The following is a 20,663-nucleotide window of genomic DNA, read 5'->3' as shown; positions in this document are numbered from 1 at the left end:
TGAAATAGCAAACAGGGTAATTCTGGTCAGCAAGCAATTACACTTTGAGAATTGTTGTTCCTATTAGTTGTTGTCAGATATCATCTCTAAAAAGCTTGATCCTTCTCCCAACTTGTTTCTCATCACAATACACCAGACCGTAAAGTTGGAAAAAGGTGCAGAGTGGTAAATTCAGGAGATTACGTGCTAAAATGAAGTTGTAATAGCAGTTTGGTAACAGTCTTGGCCTTTTGACAAACCTGTGACCCCTTTATGTGCTGTATTTCCACAACTGTCAGCTGTTTGCTGTTTGGGCAGATGTGCAGCTGACGTGCATTCTGTGTGGTAGTGTTTATGTCATGTGTCACATGCCCCATATCTCTCTCTCTCTCTCTCTCTCTCTCTCTCTCCCCCCTCTCTCTCTCTCTAGTACTTATCTGTGTGTCTTTGTGTACTCACCTTGAGCAGCCTTTTTAAACCCTGTCATGCCACACCTGCCCACTAGACACCCTCAGAGAGTTTTCATGTTTCTGTGTAGCACCTGAATAAGTCACCTGTGTCACACATATGCAACACATTGACCAATTTTGAGTAGTAGCCATTATTTGGCAGGTGATCTAAGTTTTCTTGTGTCATAAATGCTAATCTCATGTAATTGGATATGTCTAGAGTTTGGTTTGTGTAAAATCGGTTCTGTAATACAATAAGACTCAACATAATATTTTCAATTTCAAAGTCCCAGAGGATTGCATATGAAAGTACACTTAATGTGACCAGAGGTCTATCCCACCACAGGAAAATAAAGAGTATTTACATTTTGAAACAACAAAAACATTCCCATCATTAAAATTGCAAAACAAAGACAAAACAAGCTCTGGCTGCACTACAAAAGTTACAGCTAATTGTGCAAAACCAGAATGATCCAGTCATGAACCATTTTTCAGCGTCAACTAAAGAAAAGGTATCTTTATTCTTCAAACTGATTACGAATCAATGTCAAGAAAGAGGGTGCAAATAAAAAATGCAAATAAGTCTTTGCTGTTTGTTTTCTGAATTTTTGTCGTTTTCATTTTGCTAACTGCTACGGCAAGCCACCTGTATGCACATAGAATATTCAAACCAAAACAGCTGAAATATGGGGACTGGCTGCAAGACCTCTCACTTTATTGCTTTTTCATCCAATTAGAAACAGCATTGGGGGACTGACGGAGCTTTAACTACTTTACTCAGTCATCATAAATTCTGTGATACCACAGTCACCTCATTATTGAGGCTTTGCTGACATATAGAAGATCAAAGGACCAACTCTAGGATTTGTGCCCCACACATCATCACCTTATTAGCTATGTTAGGAGGGCAGGCCATGTTCGGCAAGGTAGGGTGAGAACTAAAGCAAGAAGGGATGTGGAGAAAACAGGAATGATGTGAACAGTTTAGAATAAAAGAAAGGTGGCACAGACAAAGAAAAAGGAGGTGATAGATGGGTACAATGGTAAAAGACTACTGAAAATAAACAAAGACAAAGGGGAGGGAGGGCAGCTACCCAAGGACGGCGAGTTTCGCTCGCTGCCCTGAGCTAGTGAAATGAGACACCAGTAACATGAGAGTTTTGCTAGAGAGGCTACTGTAAGATCCTGCCACTGTGGAAAACTGGCCAGACCAGCTATCTGTCCATATATCTGTCCCCTGGATCTGTTGACGTGACCTTTCTGCTTAGAGCTGAAGCAGCAGAAATGAGAAATGCAGGTGACAAACACCTGAGATCCATCACCATGACACTTTTTGAGCACAGTCATGTGCATCTCCATTTTGTTTTGAGGTTTTGTGGACACAACTGCAGTTAGATTTCCATATTAGCATGCAGTTATCAGAAAACGTTAATGTTATCAGAAAAGTTGATGTAATAAATACAGCAACTTTTTTTAACCTGAGAGTTATTTTTCCATGGAAAGTGCAAGACATCCTCAAGAAAACCATACTCTGAGTTACTCTCCATGACTGTGTGACTTAACTAAACAATGCTCCAGATGCAAGAATATGTTCGTATTATCCTTCTTAAATCTGTCGTACTTTTTTCGTGAGGTGGAATTTACGAGTGTGCCACGTCGGATTCACTAAACACTCGTATCACCAGGAAATGGTCGTAAATGACATTCGTAAACATGATGAATCCCACCTGTTCTAAATGAACGCGCGTCCCAAGAATAGTAAAATAACATGAATGACGCCCCCAAAATACCATATAAGGTCAGACATCTGGCAGGTTGTAGAGAAGCTCCATTCATGAAAATGACGCAGACTAAGAAGAAGAACTTTACCATCCCTCAGACTGAGGTCCTGCTCTCAGAAATAGATCAACAGAAACACATATTATTATTTAGTGTTAGTAGTGGAATGAAAGGTCCTGAGAAAGACAAAGAATGAGGAAGAATGACCCATGCTGTGCAATTTAATGAACGGGACATAGTATACACTTGCTCATTGCCTACATCCCCTGTAGTTCACACCCATTACTCAAGAGCTTAGCTCCCCCTGGCTCAAGGTCAGTGGCGTCTTCTACCACAAATGTTATGTTGGTGACAACCACTGATGTTACACTTGCTGCTGGTCTGCTGTCAGCACAGGCCTGCTAACACCCGGGATGACAATGCAGGACAAGCTGGCAGAAGAAGTTGGAGATGGGGGTAACAGATCAACAGCTGTACCTCTCTGTGTATTTGTGCTGATAAACTAAAATACAGTAGACTACATCACTCCGCATAGTATAGCTACTGTATCGTGCTTGGCTGTATTGTATCATACAGTGTTGTTTGGTCTTGATATCCGTGTGGAAGTGTTATGTGTTCATTAATTGATCATCATATCTTGCTTATCTATGTCAGCTCCAAAAAGACATGAGAAAATTAGACAGTAACAATCAACGAGTGGTTCTTGCATCTGGCCCAAAGTGATTTAAATTGACTATATGTCTGGTGGTGAAGAATTTAAGTCAAGAGGAGTTGGGTTCCATTGCTAACGGTTTTCTGACAGAGCAGGGTGACAAAACCCTTGCCATTTGCAAACTGATGACTTATTGATGTAAATACAATACTAGCTACACCTTCCTCCACACCCCTCCTCCTCCTCTCATCTTTCCGGGTGTGTGTGTTTTTTTTTTTAACAACTTACTGTTTGAGACAGACAAACACTGCTTGGCATGCCAAAAACCCCTTCCCTCAAGCAAACATCCCCCCACCGTAAACCATCACACTGGTGGGAGGCAATTCACAAGTCTCATATGGCTCGTTACACTTTCTACATCCTCCTCCCCATTCAATGGCACGAGTCAGAGTACTCTAAATAGATTTGCCATTGATTTGATTCAGTCATTAAAAGAGGAGCAGAGGGTGGTGATGGTAATACACTTTTGCACCTCTCTAGCTTAGTTCCATGCTTTCAGATTTTATCCATTCATCCATCCATCATTAACACCTCCTTTGCAGGGTCATAGGCTGGAGCCTATCCATTAGGTGAGAGGCGGGGTACACCCTGGAAAGGTTATGAGTCCATGTGGACTGCAGGAGGAAATCAGAGTACCTGGAGGAAACCCACACAGGCCCAGAGAGAACATGCAAACTTCCCAGCTGGCCAGGTCTGGATTCAAATCCAAGACCTTCTTGCTGTGATTTAACAGTGCTACAGTCTGCACCAAAGTGCTGCTGCCTTCCATTTTTATTCTGCACCCTCTCAACAACATCTTTAAACAGCTCTTACTGATTAGGACATTGAAATAAGGCTGCAAATAAAACTGCCTCAACAGTAAAGTTGGCACCCAGATTTGTCTCTTTGGCTATGCATTTGACCTCTCTGACACACTGCTATTTCAGTAGCCAACATTAACTTAAGGCTCAAATCTACATTCCCAAACATTATTTTGTAAAAAGCGTAAAACCTAGCAAACGTTTCTTTTTATTATAATTTCAAAAATACTGCTCTTGAATGCTTCAATGCTTTTGCATACGTAAGAACATTCCAGTCCCTCTTTCTATAAAAGTACCAGTGTTTTTCTCTTGAGTGCTATGGTTTATCTTTTGAGATTTAATTGATTTTAATTTAATTTAATTTAACATAATTCTTTTTTTTTCTTTGCTATGGTTGCTGCTGTTCTTGAAAAATATAACTAAATAAGTTGCTGTAAATGAGCTCACAATGATGCATAAAAACTAAATGCTTTAATGCTCAGTTACCTGGATTTTACACTGGCAATAAGACTACTTTTCACAGAAACCTAATATTACACTAAAACCATGAAATCTCTATTGGATGACAGAAAATCATTATGTATTTTCTATGTGTAAAATATTATGAGATAAAGTTTCACCTCAATGCTTTTGTGCTGCTATGAAATGTGTAAAAACATTGCATGCATCCTGTCAGTTCTTTAGACTGGGACAAATTCAGACCGCTGGAGATCACGGATAAAAATTCCTGTGGCTCATTTGTACTATGATCAGGTGTTATTTAAGGACTGGGGTAAATGCAGCCTCAAAAGTAAGTCCCAAAGGATAGTAAAAGGCACGTGCATTGATTAATGCACTGAGGAGAGAGGGATGGGAGCCCAGAAACATTTATAGCACTCACTTTATCACGGGTTAAGTACCAAAACCTGATCATTTTACGCAGAATTTGCAAGTTCACAACATATGGCTACAATTATTAATACACAAAGGCTACTTTAAACAATTTAGCATCTGTGGCAGCAGCATAACATCCCAGTATTATCGCTGCATAAACTTATTCTTGAATACAGAATATACATGTTATTGACAAATACAAGTCAACCTGTCTCTACAATGCCCTTGGCCTTTTTTAAGCCTAACATTTGCAGAACAAAGTAATTGGACAGATACATTATTTACTGAATCTTTGTAGAATATGGTATTCAGGGCCACCATGCTGTTCATATGATGGAAACAAAGTAAAGAAACAGCACATATGCATCTGAGCTAAGACATGTTTTTGTTTACTCTACTTCAATCTGTTATGGCTATAAAACATACCACCTGCCAGCAGACCTTTAAATGGAGTGCTTGATTAAAACTACAATATCACAGCAGGATCAGTTAACAAAAGACAGTCCAAAGATTATACAATCTCGCAGCTGGAAGAAATACGGGGAGGAGATGGTAAATCTGTTGTTTGTGAAGTAAAAAGTGGATGATTAAAACTGTTAAAAGTGAGAGGACAACCTAATGGTATATTGCTGATAATGTGTAATACTTGGATTTGCCTTAAAGCAGCACTTGTTTTACAAATCTGAAAAGAAACAAAGGGGATACCCATTTTGTAAAACAACAAAATGAAAATCATTAGTGCTGATAACCTCTACCTCTAATTTACACAAAACACATGTCTCTTGTTCTATTTCACAACAAGGACTTTACAGTGTCTTTTTGCAAGTACATAAATAAAAATGTTGAGATGTCAATTTGCCTCCCTTAGAAAACTATCAGCAACACGGAAGATGAGTTCAACTCCTAACTCAAAAACATACACACACAGACTTAATTTGTACCAGCTGGTTAGTCAGAGTGGCAGACAACAGCTAACCCTGGTCTCTAGACACAAACTAATGTTTCTAAATCACAGCTTCAGATAAAAGGAGAGCTAAGTGTCTTGAACCAAGGGGAAACCAAAGGAGATGGAGGTGAGGAGAAAGACAGAGTGCAATTCTTCAGACTCATTACTGTGACAATATGTCTGTACAGTAACATGTTCATTAAGGGCAAGAAGCAAAATATAAAGTGTAGGGAAATAGAGAGTGGTGCTGCTGGTAAAGACAGAGTAGTGACAATAGTAATTGCTCTAACAGCACAATGTAACTCAACCACAGCCTTTCCCCTTGCGATAGAGATTTGGTGCCAGTGTGAAGTTAGACCACATCTCTAGACCACATAATGCATATCCATGTAAAAACACCTACACAGACTCAAGCAAATATACACATTTTACACCCATCTTGGTGCTGACATTGATGTTGAATCCTCTAGGTTTCCTAAATCTTGGATTCTAATAAATAAACCCCATTGGCGCAAACACACATAAACATTGGCCATATGTCCTTCAAAGACTCTTGAGGCCCTAAGACATTTAGGAGGCCCTTCAAAGGTCCTCCCTGTATCCTCCAAACACTATGGCCCAGGAGACTGAGGAATACCTGAGCTTGACTCAGTTCTGTGACACTCAGTATAGAGGTCTCTTTACTGTACACTACACTGAATACAGCACAACATAAATAAGAAATAAACAGAGAGAGAGATTGGCCATTTTTCAAATTGATACAATGCCAGTCCAAACATAACAAGGTCAATAATTAAGCTAGTTCATGTGATACATCAACTAGCAAATATTTCTATGCCAACATATTCAAATATCACCTGAGTTATAAATATGAACTCACTCTTAAACCTAGTTGTGGAACTTGTATGTATAAATAAATGTCCATGACATTTAAGTCCTTGCCAAACAAGTTCACACAATGCTGATTAAGCCCATCACCGCTAGATAAATCTTTCTGTATTTCACAGTATACTAGAGTTTTCAATCTGGTTAATCTTGACCATATTTCACATAGATCCGACATCATAACAGTATAAAAATCACATGATGTCCCATTTAACACAAGGCATTACCATTCAGCAAAAAGCTAAAAGAAGTAGACATTATAGAAGTATGGTGCTTCAGTCATATATTGTGTATCCCATCTACACACAGACATCAGGACGCCATCATGTCTCACATACTGTGTACCATGTGGCAGAATGCATAAGAGTAAAATTCACTGATTTTATGATTATTATCAGTGCATTGACTTTTGAGTGTTTTTGTTGTCCAGACTGCCACCCAATCACTCCATCAGGAAATTTCAATATCCTGTGCACGGTTTTTGCCTTCATTCATTCACATTGGCAGTAAACATTTAAAAAAATTACAGCGACTAAACTGTTGATCCATTTTGATCCATAAATCCAGTCACTTAATATGACTCAGTGTAAACACTGGTACACCAGAAGTCACAAATACCTGCTAAAAAATTGTTGCAAGGTGTAGGTGAGGTCAGACAGTAACCTTTTTTTCTGGATTTATGGAAATTTTGGACACATTAAGAAAACAATTTCCTATGTGTCACAGCCCCTCCTAAACATGTTTATTTCCAAAGGGTATGTCTTTTTCTTCTTTGTATTGCCCCCATCTCTCTTTCTTAAAACCATATATATGAATTTGAAGCCTGAGCTTGGGAAGCAGGAGTGAGCATCTGTGAGGCATTTGTGGAGGGAAAGGGAGAAAGAGCAACAGAGAGAAACTAGTATGAGTTTCCAAGCACCATCCCATGGTTTACTGGAATGCTGGTGAGCGCCTGGTGTGTGAGGTAATGTCCTGTCACCCGGCCCCACCCATACCCACTGAAACTCACCGTCTCATTGGTCCGGGGCTAATGATCGGCGACTTCCATGGCCTACTGAGAACGGGGCAGTAAAAGTTAGTAAGTGAGTGCAATTATGCAGTTTACCTATCCCCATCTCATCAGGGCATACATGAGTAGTGACTGGGTGGCAGGGAACACAGACCACAAACTAATGTATAGGGATTGGTGAGTGTACAATGCCAGCAAGTTGAAAACAGATGGGTCTGCGGAGAATATAAATGTCCCTCAGTCAGTGGCCCCCTATGCTCAATAAAACAGGGCCAAAACCCTGCATATTAACAGCCTGAAAATGTTATGGGGGGTCATCAGTGCCATGAAAAAATACACCAGCCACAATGAGGTTTCCACATGGCAGAACCACAATAATAATTGAAACGGGAAAAGTAAAAGGGAAAAAGGAACGCCATCCCAGAGGTTTCTTTTTAATGTTACCACACGCTTATGTCACTGGCACTGTGCCTGACGAGGGCTGTGCGGTTTGAGGGAATGTTGGTGAGAGAGACACAGTGCCAGAGAAGCTGGCCTTCCTGTACTGAAAGCAACAGCTCAGCTACTGTATGAGCTTTTGTTTTTGTGGGCATGTGTGTGTGTGTGTGTGTGTGCATGTATGTGTGTGTGTGTCTGTCTGTGTGTGTGTGTGTGTGTGTGTGTGTGTGTCACAGCTGGTGCGGCGGTATGTGCAAGTTTGCCTGTGTTGTTTGCTTGCACATATATATACAGGAATATGTGTGGAAATGTGTGGAAATGTGCACTGTAGGAGCCTTTATACATGTATCCGTCACTTAATATACACATGCCACCTACATTTTTGAGATATATATATATTATAGGATGAAACTCGGCCAGTTATTGATTCCTTGTATTTACAAATCAGAATTGGTTATTTTACAGTGCCTTTCCTCTTCTTTTGCTTTTCCTCTGAAGCATTACTTACCTACGGATGAATATAGTACGGGTTGTTTAACCCAAATCCCATATGTTTGTTTTACATCTCAAGATGGGTGAACTTCATATACCGGGCAATTTCTTGCAGCGTGAGAGGACTAAAATGTTATCCCTTCTGTTGCTTATGTATAATTAAGGTGAGTGTTCTCCAGGGGTGCCCAGGGGTTGCGTCAGAGATTGCCTGGGCAGCAGCCCTCTCTGGAGACATCACCTGGCTTGCTGTTTGATCTGTAAGTTTGAATGCACATGCGCACTCCCTGCTAACACAAACTCAACTACACACATGTACATGAAGGCAAGCAGTGTGCACATGGGCACTCACACTCATACACACACACAGGTTAGTTGCTAGGGCCAGTTCTTCAATCCAATCCCCCTAGAGCAAGTTGAGCTGGCTCACCATATTCCATGGTGTGGTAGTGGGGGAACATTATGTTCTGCTCCACAAAGACAGCAGTAGTACATTTCAGTCCCCTATGGACCTGCCCTATAATCCTGCATGGAGTCGGCGCGTGTGTGTGTGTGTGAGAGAGAGTGTGTGTGTGTCTGTCTGACTATGTACTTGTGTGTGTGCTAGATCAGGAAAGGGAGAATCTTATAAATAATCTGAAGCCGCCTCGCTGTCACTAACAGGTAACCCCTTATTACAGGTTTTCTACAACATTTTGTCATGGATCTGAGGCAAAAGGTTAAAAAAAAGGAAAACAACACAACTTTTAAACCTGGCTAGAATGTTACATTGGCAATCAGGCATTTTTTGTGATCATTAATGGGTCTCAACTTTATTAACTTCATACATTCTCTGGTGTCCATATGGTGTTTTGATTGGATCAAACTGTTCATATGACGACATTTTAATGTGGGAATGGCCAACGAGAGCGGTTTTGAACCATTTTCCACTTTCACAACAATTTTTATTCAATGATGTATTTTCTTGTAAATGCAGTAAGACTGTCAGTCAAACTAATTTCTAGATTGTTTTACCTTCAATTACAACCACTAACCCCATATGTCATTTGTCAGTGTGTTTTGACTCTGTACATTATTGTCTATGCCATTTCCGTCTTTATCTTTTCTTTTACTTAGCTTTTTGTAACTTCTAAGCCATAGACAATATTGCTGCATTGCCATTGTAAAAGCTGTCTACTTCAACACATACCTCTACAAGTGAGTAGGTTCACATTCATTCAAAAAATAATGTTTTGTAATCTAAAAAATCTAGGTAGATCTAAGGTAGACAGTAAGCTTTGGAATATAGTTTACAAAAAGAGCAATATATATTTATGGTTCTATGCACCATTTATTCCCATGTTAATATTCTTATGCAGCGCCCTCCATCAGCAGTGGTTCAAATGTGGGAGCATTCATCCATCCTTCTTCTTGGCTTTGCTCTGGTGCATGAAGATTTAGAAGTTAAGAAAAAAAAGCTCAGCTCTTGTACATAAATTCTGCATATTGAGCTTATCATTCATCATGTAATATAATGGATACGTGGATATATTTCGGTATCCCTGTCTGTTTTTACCATATATTTCAGTATATATCCTGTGTACACACACACAAGTACATAGCATTTGAGATTCCGTGCATACACATGAGCTGTTGTTCCTTTCTTGCATCCGCAAAGATTCCTATCACTGCTGCCCCTCTCATTCCCTCTCTGAGACACGCACACACACACACACACACACACACACACACACACATACACAGTATCAACACTGTTGTCTACTAAACATCAGACGGAACTGATACACAAAGCCAATACAGGACTTGTTTACCAGATCAGAAGGAAATGATGTACTGTCCGCTCCTCCTACACTTTACACTTTAGCATTATCCTGTATCAGGGAATTTTTAGCCCAACTCTACCTAAGAGCTGTGAGTCATGAACATGGAAACATGATTAAATGATATTAGTAAGGCAGGACAATGTGCTGTTGGTTAATTTCTAAAACCAGTTTTTCAAGTGCTTCATAACATGGTGCTCATCCATCCTGTAGAGTTCAAGAGACTTGTAGAAGCTATGCCAAGGAGCACTGAAGATGCTGCACTGGCCCCACACCTTACCAAGACACTTAATGTTGTTTTTGGTTGGCTAGACTGCAACAGCGGAGCCAGCCCCATAACTCCAATTGTCCGTGACTGACTGGTGAGTAGCTGAGTAATGAAATTACACCATTGGTCGGCTGAAGGCGCCAGCCAAGTATCCCTGAATACATTTTGCACCAAATGGAGGCGATGGTGATGCCAGCTGTTGTAAAGCTGTTGTAAATTTCTCGGTAGGACTGTTAATATGTCACTTAGTTTTAATATTTTTTCAGGCGAGAAAGTAGTCATTTACATTCTTAATATGTGGACAGTTTAACCAAATAGCACCAATGTTTTTTGAAAAGCTGCTGGCCTGCAAGCAGCCCAACTCCTCTGATGACCAGCCAGTCAAGGTCCATCATCATCCAGGGGCAGAGGAGTACTGGCTATCAGTAGCCGAGGCTGGTTGCTACATGGGCCGCTTGAGCAGCCTGTTATACAAAAGCAAGAGCCTCATGTCTTTTCCTCCCTTGATGTCACCAAACATTGAACCTCTTGTTTAGACTGTCTTTATCTTTAACTTCATTTGGAAAAATAAGCCACACAACCTAAAAAAGGAGATCATGTCTTTGTATCTAACAAGAGCAAGGCATTTATGTTTTGGACTTTCTTTATTCAATTTAAACTGAAATAACCAGATTGCCTGTGGAATATTACCCCAAACCATCTTTTTAAAAATAGGCGGTGTTCATTTTCTATTAAAGTGCCCTCATGCTGTTGGTAAACTTCATATCAACCTCCTCAGCTTTCATAGGCAAACTATTTTTTCTCTTTTATCTATTTGACTGTGACAGTATTCTTTATTCATACCAACATTTTATAAAGAAGTAAAGTGTTCCTGTCTCCCACAATGAGCACGGATCTATAATTAAATCAACTGGCATTACATGCTTATCACGTATATTCCTAATATAAAAAGACAAATGCTTTTTTTTAGTGGAAACACCAGAAAATGTGTTAATTTGTGTGAAATATTTCATACATGATCCAGCCATATATTAGGTTTTGACCTAGTGCTGTTTTAAATTTGTCATCCATTTTTGCACTCATAACCTCTTTCTTTTGCCACTCTCTATCAATTCATCTCTGTCTTTTTCTCTCTCACACACAACCACATACACACCAGCAACCAAAAAAATGCTAGAAGGACAATAATGGTACATTTTGTGGGATGGATGCTAGTGGTTAACCAGACACTAACTCCAACAGAGAACTCTACTGTCATTTTGGCTTTGTGCCGTGGTAATGACATTGTCTCGGGAATGTGGTTAGCTGAGATCAAAGGGTTACTCGATGTGCCAAGTCCCCAACAAGAAATGACGGGTGCCCCCCTGTATCTCTATTACTGATCCTGTCAAGCAGAAAAATCTCCTTGTACTTCTGTAGTATGTGGTAATTGTTCCTTCACTTATAGTAACTTTAGTATATAGGCATTGGGTAGGATGAATGACAAAGAGAAATTGAGTGTGTTGTAACCACATTGTGAATGCTACAGTATTAAACCTAAGAGCCATTCCAACAGCAGCTTAGCTCCTGGCAGGGTCACCCTTAAGCTCATTTATGCATGGTCACTCAACGCTCTCAACAGTTGTTTCTTGAGAAGCTTGCTATGTCGTAACATGGTCTGCATTTATAACTTGGTGTCATCATAAACTATCCAGTGACACTGGAAATTTCCAGCAATATTACAAAATTCTAAAAGTGCAATATACATCCTTCAAAAAGTTAGTACGCTGAATTCCCACAAGCTATTATGTCTGCATAGAACAATTAATTATCTTAAACTAACTCAAGAAATCAGTTGTCTCTCGTAAACCGGTCAATATCATTATACATTTCCCTGGTGGCATGCAGACGAGATTTAGTCTCAGTAGTTACTGATCTTACTTATTACAGAAGGCATATTTCAAGGACATCAACTATGTTCAACCACAACAGAAGGCAACTTATGAGGTGAGTTCAGAATAATTTTCCTGTTCAAATGTTAAGTAAAAGTGTTGTCTCTACTGAACACAGGAAATAAGCTTTCATTCCCCTTTTCTCAACCCTCAACGTGTTCATATTACTGACACTCATCTCAAAGTTGCCATGCAATTTAGTACCCCAGCAGCTCTCTAACTCCTTGTCATGGGCAACATGTGGGTCTGCATCAGCAAAGGCACAGTGTGACTACATTACTCAGAAAAATCAAAATCAAAATCTCAACAAAGATCAACTTCTCAAAGTCACCATGGAAAATCAAACCCATTATTTACACAATCCCCTACAAACTGAGGAAACTAGAATGAAGTACACTAGATGGGGAATGCAATCCAGATGCCTGAGGAATGACTATTCATTGGGCACTCTATGGCCGATTAAAATACCAGATGGCTAGACATCACTGAAAGCTTTGAAAATAGGTAACATCTTCAGCATCTTTGTTTTCCTACTGATCAGCCATGCTCTGCTGTTTTATATGTTTTTTTTCTAAAGTGGCCACATTTAAACTGGATCCATGAACACATACAAGTTTACTGCCTGGTATTCATCTCCAGAGCCAATCCTCACATGCTTCATCTGTGGCATGAGCCTCTAGGACAATTGCCATGGCCACATGCATGCAAGCACAATTGCTTAGGAGCCTGAACCAAAATCTCAACTCAGTTATTTGAGGTCGTGTAACATTGTTTTTGTTTTTTGAGGGACTACCATAAGCAAACAAGTCTGCATAATTCAATGTGCATTTATGTGTGCATTTATGTGTGCATTTGTGTTTGAACAGCAAGGGCAGAACAGTGTTCAGTTGAAGAGATGGTATTTGATGCTGCTGTAGTGTATGTCACTGGAGTGGAAAAATAAATATCAGTGATTACATCAACATGTACTGGTGTTGGTGTGAGGAACGGAGCTCTGAGGACACCATTTTTGATGTAATCGTGAACCTGCCAGCTTTGTTACAAATTATTTACTGGATGGAGTGAAAAGGAGAAACAAAGAGGCGGGGAGAGATGTGTTTGTTGTGTTGTGTTTTGTTAACCTGCGTTTGCATATTTTCCACACGTGCACATAGACTTGTGTGTCCACATAGAGTGTACAGTCAGTGGCCTTGTAACGAGGTGATCTCATCACATATGACCCTTGGGGAACAGTGTGTTCTCAACAGTAAAAGTGCTTTTTGTATGAACAATGTGTCCTTCACAGCAGAAATCCTTTCTTTATGGTTATACGGACATGTTCCACTGGTGTCTCATTCCTCTCTGAGAATAAACCATCTGCAATGTTGTTGGTTGGAACATGTTCCCCTTTTCACTCTGATAGAAGTGGTGCCATATACATATTAAATGTGTTAAATGGTATCTCCTGCCTTTGTGTTGTGTGAATCCTTGCCAAAATGTGCTTGAACAAGGCACCTGCCCACAGCTGTTCAAGAATAACTACTTCACTGGCCTTGTAAAATGCACCATCAGTAGTGGAAACAAGCTCTACTTCCAACATTACACACATGACTCAGAAGAGACACCAATATCAGTCTAGTGTGTGTGCAGCCTTACAGTTTCAATGCCTGTATTTAAAGTCGATCCTTTGTAAGAGGTTTCAATTTTTCTGTGCATAAAATTTAACAATGCATATTGATGTCACTCTTAACATAAAAGCAAGATACTGCCAGATTTGATGTTTTTCGTATTTGTTTTTTTAAAAGCAGAGACCCCGAAAGCTATAAAGAAATTGGACAATATTGACCCGAAATGTTAAATTTGGATTTAAGGGAGATAGTGTATTTTAACAACATGACTTACTTCAAGAGGGAATTAAATAAGATTGAGCCCAGTGCACTTTTATGTACGTGAAGCTTTGTGTGTCTGTACATGAATGTATGCATCACCCTAATGTTTTGGGCAATCAGCCCCTCTCTGCGCTGAGACAGCAACAGATCAATGCTTCCACCAGGCTTAGGTGGAATCAATGGCCTCTTGTCCCGTCTTCAATAAGCATTACTTTAATGAGAGTGGCAAACTTCTGCATCCACCCTGGGAGACATCTAATTAAATATACCAATCTTTAAAATTACTTCACTGGCAAACCAGCAAAAGAGACTGTTATGAAAGTGTCTTGCCAAAAATGAGGAATCGTTGAGACATTGATGTGTAAAATATTTATGGATGAGAAAGAAAGTGTTCCAAAGGCTCAAAGCCTGTGACCCAAACAACTAAGCAGAGTGCCTGTGAACTATTATATTCTGATTTGTTTCATACTCTTTCATTGATTGACAGGTTACTTATAATTTCATGTCTACATATGGAGAATTTTAAAGCTTGATGCTTATTGTCATATTTTTTTAGTTGACTTGGTGTCGCAGAATGTTTTTGTCACATCAAAAATGACATATATATATACCGGTCAAAAGTTTTAGAACAACCCAATTTTTTCCAGTTTTTTATTGAAAAAATGTTTTCAAGCTTACCATCTTGGTCTTTTTTCCTAAGGTAGTTCTGGCATAGCTTGGACTTATGTTTTGGGTCATTATCTTGCTGTAGGATGAACCCATGACCAACTACATGCATACCAGAGGATACTGCCTGAATGCTGTGGTAGTCGACCCTGGATCCAGAAAAACAGCCCCACACCATCTTGCTTCCTCCTCCATATTTTACAGTTAATGTCACACACTGAGGAACCATCCTTTCGCCTACTCGACGGCATACGAATCTCCTGCGTGACGATCAGAATATTTTAAATTTTGATTCATCAGTCCATAACACCTTCTTCCAGTCTTCAGTAGTCCATTGGTGGTGTTTCATGGCCCAGGCAAGCCTCTTCTTCTTATTCTGACGTCTTAGAATGGCTTTCTTGCTGCAACTCGACCTGTCAAACCTGCAACTTGAAGTCTTCTCTTCACAGTTGAAACTGAGACTTGCTTACTACGACCACTATTAAGCTGTGCTTGAAGCTGTTGTCGTGTGAGCCGCCTATCAGACAAGCTGTGGACTCTCAGAAACTTGTCTTCTGACTCTGTTGTGGCTTTGGGTCTGCCAGACCTCTTCCTTTCAGAGTTTCCCCCAGTTTCTGAGTGCTTTCCGATGGTGAAGGAAACGGTACTTTCTGACACCTTGGCGTTCTTCGCAATTTCTCTGTAGGAAAGACCTACATTTTTAAGTGTTTTTATATAATTTTCAGTTTTGGGTAACCTTACCCAAAACTGAGCCCACTGGTCCAGGAAACCGCTGGATCGCTCAAAGTCTTCACAAACACTGTCACCGTCATAATAGTAACACATGATTGAACAATTTCAGTCAGGCTTCCGTCCCCTCCACAGCACTGAGACAGCCCTAGTGTAAATCACAAACGACCTCCTGATGGCATCTGACTCTGGACTGTTTTTTGACACTGTTTCTCATGACATCCTCCTGGACAGATTAGCCTCCATTGGAATCACTGACATCCCTCTGGCTTGTGGTGTTCCCCAGGGTTCTGTTCTTGGCCCCCCATTATTTTTTTTCTGCCTCTTGGTCACATTCTCAGGAAATTTGACAAACAATTCCCCTGTTACGCTAATGATACCCAACTCTATCTTTCCACTAAGCCTACTTCCACTCTGCCACCCATAGCTCTATCCGACTGCTTACTGGAAATTAAATCATGGATCTCACTCAATTTTCTTAAACTCAATGGTGTAAAAACTGAGGTCCTCCTCATCTGTACCAGATCAACCTTAGCAACACTCAACACTTTCTCCATGTCCATCAACAATTCCACTGTTCCTCCATCCCCTCAGGTAAAGAGCGTGGGTGTCATCTTGGACAGCACACTATCTTTCGAAGCCCACATCAATAACGTTACTCGGTCTGCATACTTCCATCTACGTAACATCAATCGTCTCCGTCCCTCACTCTCACCAACCTGCACTGCTATCCTGGTAAACATCCCATCTGGACTACTGTAACTCTCTCCTCTTTGGTCTTCCGTGGAAATCTCTCCACAAAATCCAACTGGTACAGAACGCAGCCGCTCGTATCATCACCAGAACTCCCTCTATTGAACACATCACTCCTAATGTCACTTGATTTATATTGTTTGATGTACTGTTGTTGTCTTATATGTGCTTTGTAAGGTGACCTTGAGTGCTTTGAAAGGCACCTTAAAATAAAATGCGTTATTATTATTACCTTTTTTTTAACCTCTGGCAGTTCACCACTTACCATTGTATCATTTCAAGCTATTCATTAGTGTGAACTGCTTGACATTCAATAAAAAACTGGAAAAATTGGGGTGTTCTAAAACTTTGACTGGTAGTGTGTGTGTATATATATATATATATATATATGTTTATATATATATATATATATATATATATATATATATATATATATATACATACTGTGAATAAAACAAGCTGTGTTGGACCTTACCTTTGTAACAGCAGGGTATCCAGCAGCCACCTCACCAGAGCAGTAAGGCTTCTCCTCATGGGACACTTCAACAGTGGAAGCCCACTGGTCCAGGAAACCGCTGGGGGTATAGAGGCCACAGTCTCTCACACCTGTCTCTCGCTCAAAGTCCTCACAAACACCGTCACCATCATAATAGTAACACATGCTTGGCTCCTCTGTAGGTGAAAAGACAAAAGCAAAAAGTTGTCAGGTCAAATAAATCGGTATTTGTGTTTAACCTATATAGTACAAGTTATTTTTAAGTAAAGTGATGATTGAGTATAGATTCTACATATCCTCCACCCCACTCCTTGTCTAACGTGTCTTTATTTGAACAAACCAAAACAGGTGAGTTTTTACACACTCCAAAATGTACTCTCTCTTTCTTTTTTTTTAATTTTTATAGAACATGCCCCCTGATCCTTTGGAATATCATTTTAATCATATCTCTATTATGTTGTAAGGTGTAGAGGAAGAAGACCATATAGAAGGGAGGGAGGTAAAGGATAAAAGGTGGATGGAAAAAGGAGGATAAATACTTGAGCATGCGAGGCTCTGAAAACAAAGATGAAAGATAGGAAGAAAGAAACAAAAAAGAAAGTATTAAGGGGGGGGGGGGGCGATGACATGAGAGCAGGGAGACAAACACAGAGAGAGGAAGGGGGTATAGGGGAGGAACCAGACAAATCCAAGAGGTAAAGAAAGATACAGCAGTAATTTTTCCAGACATCCCACCCGGAGTTAAGGTCTGGAACTGGAAGCTTATGGGTTGGAGGAGAGGGGAGCAGAGCAGGGAGGTTGCCTGGGCCTCATTGCTCTCAGCTAAAGCAGTGTCAGTCGGTGGGGTTCCAGTTAGGGGGAAAGGCGGCATTCTGTGCCAAGTTGGCCGGGGCCTCCTCCTCGAAATTCCAGCCCTCCCCAGCACAGCCAAAAACTAAAGTCAGTTCTGTGCTCTGGCAATGGTGAAACGAGGGGCTACTGAGGGGGCATACAGAATACGCTCCCGCCACTCACTCAGCAGGAACAGAGGCAAAGAAGAAGGGAAAGAGACAAGAGGAAGCTCAAACAGTGGCTCATGAAAGCTGCAGGAGTTATACTGTAGGCAGAGTGTGAGCTAAAGAGAGGAGGAAAAGGATGGAAAAGGAGAAGAGTATTGCTTCTTGAATTTGGACAGGGATAGAATAAACAGATAACGGAAAAAGTGGAAAGGTGATTGAGTGCAAGAGCAAAAAGAAAAAAGACCAAGCGTTAGAGGAAGAAATAGAGAAAAGAAAGTACAGAGGTTGACAAAACAAACATTTTGACAAAACATCTTCTACAAGCTACATTTAACAACATGTTGGGCAAAAACTGACATCCAAAAATATCACTTTTGTGACAGTAGGAACATGGCTAAAGGAAATCAGATTGCATTTTCTTGTTTTAACTGCACCTGTGTTTATTGTGGCTAGGAGCCCTATAGAGAAATAGCCACTGGGATTGTAATGCCAGACGGAGTCGTGTGAACACAACTTGTCCGTTTCATCAATTGCAGATATAATTCGGCTCGATCACGTGCATAGTCTATTAAAGCTCATCCAGACTGTAGAACCCTGGCTCTGTTGTATACTTTACGTCAATTCTCCATCCAACTCTACCTTTCAATTACCGACACGCTGACAAGCAGGCACTCTTGCACACATACAGACAGATGGACAGAAGGTCCCGTCATTATAGTGTCCGATTTCTGTGCAAAACTACAACTATGTCAGGCGGTGTGGGACACACACAAACACAGACACTTGCACACATCCCTGAGCACTGCAGTTGGTGGAAAAACAGCACAGCCAATGCAGTCATCCAGCAATCTGACAGGGATTAAGTGGCTACTTCACAGAGGCTCACACATGTGTGTGCATGCATGCATGTATTGTACATGCGCACACACAGACACTATCACAACAGGGGGCAAAATAACGGTCAGGAGAACTGGACAGGAATTCATCCATCTATTTATAAAACAAAACAACACAGTAGATGCCAATCACTAAACTATGTCAAATAAGATGACTCACCCTTTTAAAAGAAAATTATTTCCAGATTTGTTTTTTTCGTATTTTCATTTTATTTTATTTTTTACAGGAGGTCAAAGTGATTATGATATCTAATGGCATTTTTATTCTTGAGAAAGCATGAAGTATTTTGGTAAAAGGTTGTATTACAACCACATCCTTCTACTAGTGGCAATAGAGCAGATCTTCTTAAGAAATCAGGGATTAAATATATTGATCAAAGGTGCATTGACGGTAAATGTAGATACATTTCCAGTATTTTCCTCTACAGTAATTCAGAGAATACAGAAACAGCCAAGGTATTTACTCCTATTTCAATTGTAAGGTTATCTTTGTCCATATAACTTACCAACACAGTTGAAGTAGGGCTCTTTCTTGCATTGACTGGAGCAGCCGTCTCCATTCATAGAGTTCATATCATCACATTCCTCTCCATTGAAACTAAAATTACAGGAGGCAGTTCTTAGAAAACATCCACACACTGCCAAACCTATTAATACCAAATGAAACTGGTATTCATAACATCTGTATGCATTTTAATAGATATTGTATAATGCGTGTGTGTATGTGTGTCTGTGTCTGTTACCTCTGTATCCGTCCATCCCCGCAGTAGGTTGCACCCAGTTCGTGCACCAGAGGTGGAGAGGGTTCACTCTCACTCTGGCTGGATATGGTTTGGACCTGATAGGTGTACACAACACGTGGCGCCACGTCCCTGCACAGACAGCGGTAAATATCACAATGAGTCGGATGTCTAACGCAGGAAAATGTGAAGCCTTGAAGAAATGTCAGGTAAAGAATTACAAATAAAGAAAAGAGAAAAAGAGTAAAAGATTGTATACTGAGACAGAGATGCTGACCAGGCCTGCAGGGAACCGACTAGCATTAGGAGTGCTGCTCTGTTTGCCGGTGAGTGTGTGTTGTAGCAATCTTTTAGCATCTAAGGTATCACAAGCCAACACAAATAAGAACATCTGTCTCAGCACACACTTCCGCACAACAGCATTTACCTATCCAGTAAACCATTGATATGGCTGAGTTTACCCTCTTTGGGTCCAGCTTTGATTTGTTTCCTTATCATAGTGATTCAAGGAACCATCATGACGAATACACAATGGACAGGAGAAATATTGGGGACTACTCACTTTGTCGGTGTAAGTCGCCATGATGGTTTCTTGAGTCATCATGATAAGGAAGTCTGAAAAAAAAGTCTGAAAGGAAAAAAAAAAACATAAATGAGAAAACCAAAACCATAAACAAAAAAATCAAAGCTGTAAATGAGAAACCAAAACCATAAGCAAAGTAATAAAACTAAACTCAAGGAAAGAAAACTGTAAATGAGACACAACAAGTGCAAGTGAGGGTGCTGTCATGATATTAATTGTCCCAGTTTTATGATGTCAAATAGTTACTTTTCCACTCTCTATTATTTGCCTTTACATGTTTCTTATATTTCTCAATGGGTCAAATAATCTCTGTTGGATTTCGATGAATGGCCAGGTTTACTGGGTCCTGTAAACTATTGATCAAGTGAGTGACAATCTTGTGATTTAATTGCTTAAAGCAAGTACTGTATAAACATAGAACATGGGACAAGTAGCCTGCACTTTTTGATTAGCTCCCACACAGTGTGTGTCATGTAACGAGCTTGTTAACCATAAATGGAACTAAAAATAAAAATTGGAAAAACATGTAAAGGCAACCACAGAAACAATAAGCATT

General features: G+C 40.1%; 1 protein-coding gene across 1 annotated transcript in view; it reads right to left on the bottom strand.

Moving 5' to 3' along the window:
- pappaa (pregnancy-associated plasma protein A, pappalysin 1a) overlaps nucleotides 1-20,663 on the bottom strand; it is an 87,473-nt gene that overhangs the window by 32,969 nt on the left and 33,841 nt on the right. The window contains exons 8-10 of the mRNA XM_053340026.1: nucleotides 19,528-19,656; nucleotides 19,291-19,382; nucleotides 16,870-17,066 (exon numbers count right to left, since the gene is read on the bottom strand). Coding sequence (XP_053196001.1) covers nucleotides 16,870-17,066; nucleotides 19,291-19,382; nucleotides 19,528-19,656 — 418 coding nt within the window. The remainder of the gene's footprint in view (nucleotides 1-16,869; nucleotides 17,067-19,290; nucleotides 19,383-19,527; nucleotides 19,657-20,663) is intronic.

The sequence above is a fragment of the Scomber japonicus genome, chromosome 19, assembly GCF_027409825.1.
Source record: "Scomber japonicus isolate fScoJap1 chromosome 19, fScoJap1.pri, whole genome shotgun sequence".
Taxonomy (NCBI): Eukaryota; Metazoa; Chordata; class Actinopteri; order Scombriformes; family Scombridae; genus Scomber; species Scomber japonicus.
The sequence above is the reverse complement of the archived record's forward strand: the minus strand, read 5'-3'. Positions and strand labels throughout refer to the sequence as shown.